Below are 11,209 nucleotides of genomic sequence, written 5' to 3'. Positions count from 1 at the left end.
GGGGGGGGGGGGGGGGGGGATTGGCCTCTGTTGCTTCCCCCTCGGTTGACACACGTTCCTCAGAGATCGATGGCTCTTGGGCCACTAAAGTTTCATCCTCCTCGAACTCGTCCCTGAGCCGGTGGAGTAAGTCCAAGTCAAGCACTCGGGAGCTGGAGGTATCTTTTTTCTTACGGACCAACCTCCTCCTCGATTTCTTTTTATCTGAGCTCGGAGCGCTCCTCCTCTTTTTCTTTCCAGCCTGTCCCGGAGCAGGAGACTCAACGGGCAAGTCCTCGTCACCAACTGGAGGCCTAAGCTCGACGTCCTTAGGCAAAGTGATCTTACCGTGGGAACGGGCCTCCCAACGACCCTTCAAGAGTTCGCGCCACAAGAGCTCAGAGTAGGGCATCGGAGAAATGATACCCTCGACCCACTCCTTGAGTCGAGGAACAGCATTTGGAACCCGAGCAACGGCTGCACCACCACAAATCCCAATAAGAAAAAGAAAAGTAAACATAAAATCAACATTCGAAGGAAAGTTCCACTTATGTCTTGTATTCCACTTCTCGGGGAATGGCATGCATTCCACTGAAATCAGGTCCGAATTCCTCGGACAAAACGGCCATACCAGCCTTGATCCCGGTCCTTATCGATACTAGAGAACGAGGCTTTGCTGGCCCGGCGCACAAGCTTTATCAGCCCCCCTCGGAATAGTCGGGGACTGTACAGACGAAGTAGGTGATCCACGATGAACCAGCAGCCGTCAATTCTGCTCACGAAGAATCGGAGGAGGATCACGATCCTCCACATTGAAGGATAGATCTGACCGAGGCATACCTCGTACCTCTTGTAGAAGTCTATGATGACCGGGTCCACCGGTCCCAATATGAAGGGAGAAGTGTAAATACTTAGGTATCCCACGACATGGGTGGTAATGGCCTCCTCGGGGTCGGGGACCACTACGGTTTTATTGGCCCAGTTGCAATCTTTCCGAACCGTAGGGAAGATCTCTTCGATAACCAAATAGATGTATCTCGAGAAATCTTCTCACTGACCCGGTACGGAAGAAGGTTTTTCAACTTTGAAATCGTTATTTACTGAGCATCCCCAGGGGACGAACATTTTTAAGAAAGGAAGTTGATGAATTAGACTTGTTGGGCTGGGAAAAAGGCGGGTGAAATTTTTTGCAAAGGACCTTGAGTAACGGGGGTAAAAAGCACTAAGATTGCTGAAATTCTAAGGGTACGAGGGTAGGAGGTCTGATGTAAAGTAAAAATGAACAAAGGAAGAGGTATTTATAGTAGTTAGGCGATGTTTCGCGTCCAGGGACAGCCGACCGGCGGTCGACATGCATTAAATACCATTATGACATGACTGACGAGACGTTTCGGGTCTTTTTTCGTTTCTGCCGCGATGTGTCGAGGTATAAATCGGATGTTCATGTCATTTCTCATCATTTACCCTCAGAGAAACGAGGGGACTATCTGTATACGAGTAAAACCAAGCTCATGATGCATCTCGACTACCGACAAGATAAGCTAGGCTCGAGATGTGATGGCAAAGGACCAAAATCAAGCCGAAAGTCCCATCGAGCTAGAGCCCGAGGACACGATGCCTGCCCTCGGTAATATCGAGGCCATAGTTCCAGAATTGGTCCTAGCCTCGAAGAACTTCGAAGGACATTGTCGACAATCAAGCATAACCAACGGAAGGCCGAAATATCCGTGACCAGCCGGATATCACCGCGGGGATCTCGGCATGTATCGATAGGGAACCGGCATCAGTTAATCAGAAGATTTTTTACGTTTTATAGAGTGGTACCTAATGTAGAATTCCTCTACTATATAAAGGGGGTCTGATTACCCATAAAATGGACTATAACACGCGTCCCAAGGCAATATATTATCATTTTCTCTGTTATTTAGCTTTTTCACCTTTTTATCAGTGTTGACTATAGCAAGCCCGAATCGAGGGTGAACAATTTCACTAAGGCACAAATTGTCTTATTCGCATGGTTTGAATTCATTTTATCTTTACTTGTTCAATCTAATCCAATTTATAGCTTTTGTCAAATTGATTCGCGTATCCTTAAAACCACTTACAAATTAAATTGTTATTCGATTTTCAGGGTAAACATACATAATAGAATATTGGTAAGTATTGGTATCGGCCTTATGAGAGCAAAATCTTTGTGATATAGGGTGTGTTTGGTACGAAGGAAAATGTTCACTTGTTTTCCCTTGTTTGGTTTGTGAATGGAGAACTTTTACTAGAAAATATTTTCAAGTGTTTGGTTAGATAATAGAAAATATTTTTTTATGTTCCTCTCCTCACCCCTTCCTGCAAGTCCCCATGTTTCCTTGCTCCCCCCCCCCCCCCAAAATACCCGACGTTTGCAGGACACTATTTTATACAACAATTTAATTATTCTTTTAAAATTTCAGACAAACCCAAAGGAACTAATGTGCTGCTTTACTTCTTTACGCAAAACAACGTTGAAATTTATGATCCATAGCTATAAAGAAGATACTCTGTTTTTGGTTGAAAAAGAAAGTACTCTATAACATGAAAATAAAATAATTATTTTATTGAAATAAATGAAAATACTTTTTCTACATCATGAAAGAAAAAATACTTATTTTGTTGAAATGAAAGAAAATACTTTTTATACATCATGAAAAGAAAGTACTTTTTTTGTTAAAATGAAAAACAAAATACTTTTTTATATCATGAAAAGAAAATACTCATTTGTTGAAATGAAAAAAAAATCTATCTATAACATGAAAAGAAAGTATTACTAATACTATTTTTATTTAGGATGGGGGTAGGGGGCGAGGGTGGGGGTGGGGCGGGGATTTGGGTGGGGATAGGGAATAGGGTGGTGAAGGTGGAAAAAGAGTTTTGGAAAATATTTTCCCTTCTCTTGATAGAGAAAACCTTTTCCTTCAATTGGAGGAAAATGAGTTGATGAGGAAAATGTTTTCCAAAACATTTAAGCCAACCAAACATAGGAAAATTGAAAAATATTTTCCGAAAAATATTTTCCTTCCCACCAAACACACCCATAGGGCAACTGATTAATCTCTGTGTTAGATAAGTTGTGCCGCTTCATGCATTTATTTCGTGCCACGATTTGGAATTATTTAATAAAGGATTGATCATATTATATAGTAGTACTAGTAATACAAGAAGAAAATAATGCATGTGTGGGGAGGGTGACGGAAATGACAATAATGTCATAAACACACGTTGTTCACATCGGAAGAATAATATCATGGCACATTTCTTCTCTATAAATTCAAGGTTAGTAGGAACGAATAAAGCATCCAAAACAAATTTCACATATTCAACTCAAGAAACAGAAAAACCAAAAATGAAGATCATCTTACTCTTGTTTTCTCTTGCATTAGTTCCCTTGTCAGCCATGGCAACTTGCACCACTGATACTCCGAACCAACTATTGAGGGCTGTACACGATACAGATGGTAATCCCCTACAAGTAAACACCAGGTACTTCATATTTTCAGCTACACGGGGAGCTGGCGGCGGAGGTGTACGGCTTGCTAATCTTGGAGATCAAGAAGAAAACGCTTGTCCAACAGCGGAGGTGCAATCCAGCAGTGATCTTGATAAAGGTACTTTTCAATTATGTGTTTTCATTAATATGTGATCATCTCGTATAAAAGGAGCGCAATTTTTTGATGATTTTAGTTATATTATATGTCTCAACAGGTATAGCAGTCTACTTCAGACCTAAAGAGCCCAAACATCAGGAGATTGTGGAGTCATCTTCATTAAACATCAACTTTTATCTTGATTATTATGAGTGTGCTAACCTAACTGTGTGGAAAGTAGACAACTACCCTAAATCTTCAAAGCACAACACCATAAGCACAGGTGCAAAGTTGGGAAATCCCCTGGATGTGAATAGCTGGTTTCAAATTAAGTCTCTTGGTGGCTCGACGTATAAGCTAGTCTTCTGTCCCTATGGAGAGAAGTTTACTTGCCAAAATGTTGGCATTGCCGAGGAAAATGGATATAATCGTTTGGTTCTCGCAGAGAATGCAAAGGCCTTTGTGTTCATAAAGCATGGCGGAATCGGAAAGGCTGAAGCATGATCATGAATCTGCTTTGTAATAAAACTAAGTAGTGTAAAACATGTACTAATGCAGGGCCTATGTCTTCTCTGTGTTCACTGGATGTAAGAATAAATATTAATGTTATGTAGGCCTAATAAGTGCCCTATGCATGCTATATTCCCTGTAATAGTAATGTTGCACTCGTATTTTTCCCAATATATCTTTGCTGCTCCCTAACGCACACGCAATTATACGTGGTCGACAAGTAATATAGGATTGTAAGTACAACTATCGTACCCACATGGACTTTTGATTAACTATCAACTAAATTAAACCCAAACAATTAATCTATTCAAGCAAATCCTAATGTATGATTAATTAACTCAAACTAATCTAGATTAACAAACTAAGAGATTAAATGGAACAAGTATGCAATCTTAGAGATGAATTCAATGGGAGAAAATATTCCAGAGCGATGGGTTAGCTAACAATCCCGTTGATTTTTTCACTTAAATCGTCTAATTAATTTATCTGGTTTATTGATTGACAGGGTTAATATTGCTCGTAGCCTTCTCCCGAAGTACTACTCGCCTATTCAAGCTAACCTAACTCCTATATTCCTTTGGAATTAGGATTAACAAGAACGCATTAATAATTCCTGTATAGTAACCAAGCAAGCTGATTAGGTATATACCTATCCTAACCGCAAATCCGTTCCCGATACTCGAGTTCAAGATCTTGCTCTACTCAATCTTATATGCAATCTAGAATTACCTCTCCCGAGTTCAATCCTAGATTCATAGATAGTATTCCGTAACGACCCGACCGGTCGTTTTGAGCTCTAGCGCGTCGTTCGGCAGTTTGAGGCCATGAGCAGCTTCACTTCAGGTATTATGACTTGTACGCGTGGTCGGAATTGAATTTCGGGAAGTTTAGAGTCGATTTGGAAAGAGAATTCTTATTTCAGAAGCTTTAAGTTGAAAGAATTGACTAAGATTGGATTTTTGAGTAAACGACCTCAGAATCGGGATTCGAAGGTTTCAGCAGGTTCGTATGATGATTTCGGACTTGGGCGTATGTCCGGATCGGGTTTTGGAAGACCCGGGAACGTTTTGGCGCCTATTGTGGAAGTTAGCATTTTGGAGGAACTTCATAAGTTTGGGTTGAAGTGCATTTCAGGGTTATCAATGTTCGTTTGGGATTCCGAGTCTGGGAATAGCTCCGTATGGTGACTCTGGAGTTGGGAGCGCGATCAGAAGTGAATTCGGAGGTCCGTAGGCCATTTTGAAGTTATTTGGCTAAAGATAGAAGTTTTAAGGGTTTTGAGAAGTTTGACCGAGAGTTTGACTTTTTGATATCGGGGTCGGATTCCAATTCCGAAAGTTGGAGCAGGTCCGTAATGTCGAGTATGACTTGTGTGCAAAACTTGAGGTCAATCGGACGTGATTTGACGGATTTCGGCATCGAATGTAGAAGTTTGAAATTTCAAAGTTCATAAAGTTTGGATTGAAGTACGATTCATGATTTTGACGTTGTTTGATGTGATTTAAAGCCTCGGCTAAGTTCGTATTGTATTTTGGGACATGTTGGTATAATTGGTTGAAGTCCCGAGGGTCTCGGGTGGATTTCGGAAGGCTAACGGATCGATTTCGGAACTTTAAAGCTGCTGAAAATCTGCTGCAACTGCTGTTTTGGACAGCAATGGTGCAATCGAGGAGGCTACTTTGGAAGCTTATATCTCGAAATCTTTAAGGAATCTGAAAATTTGTAAAACATAAAAGTTGTGCTGTTGCATTCTAGTTTCCATAAAGTTAAACCATTCATGACTTGAACATTTTATCAGAAAGTTATGATCGATTGAAAATGGCTGGTGGAGCAGTTTCGACAGAATTTTCTGATGAATGGAGCCTACTTTAGAAGCTCATATCTCGGAATATATAAAGAGTTATATGGTGTAGAACCTATCAAATGAAAGATCTTTGAATCTAGTTTCTAAATCTTCAAACCGTTTGTCATTTGAATATTTCTACAAGGAGTTATGGGTGTTTTAATAAAAGGTGTACAGCAGGGGAAAATGGTAATAGGATGTACAACCTGCACAACGTAAGGTACAACTCGATGAAGCCTGGGCAGATTGTTTTAAACACGAGTTTTAGCCCATTTCTTTCATTTCTTTCATTTGGCTTGGACTATTTTGGAGAGCTCAAGGAGGGATTTTCACCAAGCAACACTAGGTAAGTGATTTCTTCCTATTTTTGAGTTAAATATGTGATCTTACATGGATTTAGACATGGAAAATTAGTACAAATTTGAGATTTGTGGGGAAGACCAAGAACTTGGAATTTTGGACTTTTACCTTGAATTTGAGCATGAAAATTTGAGCAAATTGTATATTTGACTTAGTAAAGCTATGGGTAGAATTTATCTTCGAGAAATTTCGGAATCCGGGTACGTGGGCCCGAGGGCATTTTGGTCAACTTTTCGAGCGGAGTTGGGAATTTATATAATTTGATTTGTTACAAGTATTAGAGTGAATTTTTATTGGTTTGCCCGTTATTTGAATAGTTTTGGAGCGTTATGCATCAATTGGAGTCGTTGGAAGGGCTTGGAAGCTGGTTATGGAAATTTCGGAGCTAGGTGAGTCTCCTTTCTAACCTTGTAAGAGGGAATTGTCCCCATAAGTGAAATAATTGGTTATGTGCTCCTATTTGTGGGGGCTACGTACGCACGAGGTGACGAGAGTCCGTGCGTAACTACTATTATGTTATTGTCCGGGTAGTCTAGGACCCAAAAGTATGCTGTACTTGGAATAATTGTAATGTTGTTTACAGTTGAATTGCCTAAATCATGTCGAATTGGTAAATGAATTTCTAAAAGGATTAAACTTCATTTTCTTAAATCGTTAAAAAGAGAATTGGCTTTTATTTGGATAAATGTTCCCCGATAAATTCTTAATTTGCTGTTGGAGCATGTATTTCTATGTGTACCTACGTCGCATGTAAGGTTCGCGAGCACGATGATTGTTTATTTAAATTTGACCGCATCGCATGCATGGTTCGCGAGCGGGGTAATAGATGCATCTATGGTTCGCGCCGTTCGACCCTCGGCAGTGCACATTTTATATTTATGTTGGATCGGGTCGTACGACCTCGGCATGAGTTGCGCATGCTTGTATTGCTTGCATTGAGATTCATTGATATTGATATCTGCTCCCCCGACTTGAGATAATTATTAATTAATGGATTACGAATCCGGAGATTTTTATATAGAGGAACTTTTACCTATTTCGTGACTTATCTGAACTTACTGTTGCTAATAAATCCGCAATTCATCGCATTAATAATAGTATTATTGGACCACTAATAAGTGTCGAAGTCGACCTCTCGTCTCTATTTCTTCGAGATTAGACGGGATACTCATTGGGTACACGTTGTTTTCGTACTCATACTACACTTCTGCGCATTTTTGTTGCACAGGCACATGCGTCTATAGTGGCCTAATAGGCGTAGTAGCATGGTTGATACGGAGGCTAGGTGAGCTGCATTACTCGAGGTGACCCGCAGCTAGTATAGTCTCTTTCAGTATATTGTATTTATTTTCTATCCAATTTGTATTCCGGACGGATGTGGTATTGTATTGTTTCTTAGAAATAGCTCATGCACTTGTGACACCGGGTTCTGGGGATGTTTATGGGTTTATTCAGAATTTTAAAAGTTGTTAAATGTTTCATTTCTTATTCAGTGAAATTTACTATGTATTGTTTAAACGTATAAAAGAAGAGATTTTAGAAATATTTAAAACGGGAATTTAATTGAGTGATTTGGTTGGCTTTCCTAATAGTGGTGTCTGGCGCCATCACGACCTTAGTGGATTTTGGGTCGTGACAACATGGTATCAGAGCGCTAGGTTCCCTTAGGTCTCACGAGTCATGAGCGAGTCTAGTAGAGTCTTGTGGATCGTTACGGAGACGTCTGTACTTATCTTCGAGGGGCTACAGGGCTGCTAGGAGCACTTCCCTTCTTGATTCCTCATCGTGCGTTTTGATTCCTTTGAGACTTATGCCTTTATTTCCTTCCTATTCGATCTTATGCGACGCGAACCGCTTGTTATAAATCAAGAATTGAAGAATTGTAATGGTACTACCGATGTGGTGGGGGATGTTTCTACCTGCACAGGTGATTGGGCTATTGTCGTTACCTTGCGGAAGGATATCTTGTCATTTCAGCTCAGTAACAGTATTCCCGAGAGCTTTGAGTCTATGCTCAGATTTCTACGATTGCTCATGATCGGTTGTCGCACAGTATGGGCGTGTTGGTAAAGTTCTTGCCTATATGTTGGGGCAGTGAAAGATTTGGAAGGGGGTTCTCTCAGTGCATGATTCTGAGTTCGGTATTTCATTTCCGGCGGGGAAAAAGCAATTGGCCTATGAATGTCTTGATTTGGATCGATGGAGTAACGAGACTTGGTGTTTTCAAGTGTGGTGGAATTTTCATCTGGGACGTGGTATTGTCATCCTCGATTGAATATGTTAAGTTCGCCAGTGTTATGGTCTTCTGCAATTCGCATTTGGGGTAAGATATTGTGAAATAATATTGGAAAAGTGACTGTTAAATATCGCGGGTGCGGTGGTTCAGGGTTTAATGTGTATTTCTAATGTTGACGGCTCGAGAACGATGATCTTTGGAAAGGTTTAAAGTTAGTAGCGATTAGTGGGTTCAAGTGTTACGACGATAGATTTTATTTAAGGCAATAACCGAGCAGCAAAGGAGGAGGAAGGACGCGTGGGAAGTGTCATGCGATGGTTAAACTTCTAGAAGACCAGGTGCAAGAACTGGAGGTCGAGTAGTTACTTAAAGAAGTGAGTCTGCCCAAAGTGGGAGAGTGGCAGAGCAGTATGTGGATTCAGTGGCTGGGTCTACGGACTTGATTTGAAATATCGGCTATTATACGGCGGGAGATTTGATATGACGGAAAGGAGTTGCTTGATATGAAGGAGGTTACAATATAACTTGAATTGGAGGATATTGTCGCACATTTAGTTGATGTCCACGAGGAGTGGATGGACTTGTGCAGCTGGTGAATGAGCACAGGCTCAGGTGGGTCATCTCCTATGAGCAGATCAGCGGTCGCGTGGTTGGCGAAACCTCTGCGAAGAATCCTACTGGCTATCTGGTGAAGGGGTCGGACATGTGAACATGGTTAACGATTCAAAGTATTCATAAATTGTGTTATAGAAGGATTTCAAGAACTCGGCGGGATGGTTGTGCTAGACTATGTCAATATGAGATAAAGAATACTGGTGAATTCCAGAGATTGTGTATCAGTGGCTTCAAGCTAAGTGGGAGAGTCCCACCGCCTATGATTGGGTTGCATGGTTAACTACTTGCGAGATTTCCGGTTATTAGCATATTGATGGGTTATTTCAGCTACGGGAAAGGAACATAAGTGGTAATTCGAGCAAAGGAATTGTTAGAGGTGTGCTATGGTTGGCCTTATTGGCTCATGTTCAGACTTGGGGAAGGATTCAGGAATTATGCCTTGTATAGATGCGGGTTTCAAGGGAAGTGATTCTGTCGGGTGCTTCGCCGAGAGGGTATTCATGTGCTAGAAGATTCATGGAGTTGATTATATTCGGGGCCAAGTCAGAGCGGGTGGCTCTCAGCAATGGTCCTAGTGGATTCAAAGGGTAAAGCATGGTGCCTAATGATTTCGAGCCTATAGGTACCGTTAAGAATCAAGCTTGTGTAGCAGCTTATGAAAGAGGCCCAGAATGTTCTATGATGTTTTACTTGCAGCGTAGCATTTGGGAGGTACAAAATGGTTTCTGGGATTTGAGACAGCATGTCTCGTGATTCAAGGTCACTCGGGATGAGTGCGGATAGAGTGTGTTATATGTTGAATGGAGTTATTGTTATTTCTGAGGCAATCAAGGATAAATTGGGAGAAGATAGATTGGTTAGCAATAGTTGAATTGGCATATTGGTGGTAGTGATCAGTTCCTTCAGCGTAATCAAGTTATGCGAATGGTTTGTGACGGTACGTGCGAGGCTTGTCGGTCGCCTTAATTGATGTTACTAAAAAGTATTCTACAGTTATGGCTTGTTATGTGTAGGTGGATCCCGGAATGACCATGGTGGCTTAGGCCATTACTTGGAGATTTGCATATTCTACGGTTATGAGAATTCACCTAAGTGTTGCTATGGTTCTCCTGAAGTGAGTTAAGTAAAAAGTTTTTATATGATGTAGTGTTAATCTATTAGTGGTTCCGGAGTTATGATGAAAATCGTGTTTTATCATATATTGGCATATCAGGTGCAGCGAGTGGTATGGAATTTTCAGTAAGGATCAAGGTTGCAGTTCGGTGTTGACAAGGATGTCACGAGCTCGGATGAGCAGGAAAGGAGTTTTGATGTTTAAAGTAAGTTGGTATTGTCTTCAGCGTCACCTGAGATCGGTGTTTTGTGAAAAAGGCTTTGCATCCTGGTTAAGGATTCTTGATCGCTTTTCAGCGTGAGTGCGGCCGGTGGTTTGGATGTACAAACTTGTTATCTGTTACGGAAGGTTGTGGGAGTGTGCCCCACGGGAAGGTTGTATAAGTGTGGCGTGTAGTCACTTGATTAATTGAAGAGTTAAACCAAGTATGAAGATTGTGGTGATGTCGTTAAATTGAGAATTGATGCTTGGAGGGCACTCGGTTTATTGGGTTGTGGACTGTGGAGAATTACTCCAGTTATGATTGTTGTTCTTATGTGTTATGAGAAAAAGGGGAGTTATTATGGACCTTTGAAAGGTTATTAGCCTAGTTTAGTGCGATCAGAATCAGCTTGAGGTCTGTGGATGGATTTAAATGTGAATATGGGCCTTATATCAGGCCGAATGTGTTCATTTCAGCATAGCGCTCCTTATGGAGGAGTATTCAAACATGGGGTGTTATTTCGTTGTCGGCTATTTCATGTAATGCTATATTGTGCCGTGTGAGTTATGAACGGCTCGATAATTTTCTTATGTATTGAGGTTCCGCGTAGCGATGGTGATATGTGAGCAGGATGGCTCTTTAGCTTCAGAACATTTATCGCACCCCAGCCGTGCTTGAGTTGTTAGCTTATGGCGCTATATGTCTCCCTAAGGATGGTATTAAGCACTTAGCG

General features: G+C 41.1%; 1 protein-coding gene across 1 annotated transcript; it reads left to right on the top strand.

Annotated features, from left to right (window-relative positions):
- Nucleotides 1–3,276: 3,276 nt before the first annotated feature.
- LOC109243339 (kunitz-type serine protease inhibitor DrTI-like) lies at nucleotides 3,277–4,277 on the top strand. Its single transcript, XM_019410251.1, has 2 exons — nucleotides 3,277–3,617; nucleotides 3,715–4,277. The coding sequence occupies exons 1-2, from the start codon at nucleotides 3,356–3,358 to the stop codon at nucleotides 4,098–4,100; spliced, it is 648 nt and encodes a 215-aa protein (XP_019265796.1). The 5' UTR covers nucleotides 3,277–3,355; the 3' UTR covers nucleotides 4,101–4,277.
- The last annotated feature ends 6,932 nt before the right edge of the window (nucleotides 4,278–11,209 follow it).

Source organism: Nicotiana attenuata, unplaced genomic scaffold (genome assembly GCF_001879085.1).
Source record: "Nicotiana attenuata strain UT unplaced genomic scaffold, NIATTr2, whole genome shotgun sequence".
NCBI classification, from domain to species: domain Eukaryota; kingdom Viridiplantae; phylum Streptophyta; class Magnoliopsida; order Solanales; family Solanaceae; genus Nicotiana; species Nicotiana attenuata.
The sequence above is the reverse complement of the archived record's forward strand: the minus strand, read 5'-3'. Positions and strand labels throughout refer to the sequence as shown.

What these genes read in the sequence shown, in the direction of transcription:
- LOC109243339 (XM_019410251.1), top strand. Translation starts at nt 3,356, where the DNA reads ATGAAGATCATCTTACTCTTGTTTTCTCTTGCATTAGTTCCCTTGTCA. An exon ending in CAGCAGTGATCTTGATAAAG is followed by an intron (nt 3,618 to 3,714) that starts GTACTTTTCAAT and finishes ATGTCTCAACAG; the next exon opens with GTATAGCAGTCTACTTCAGA.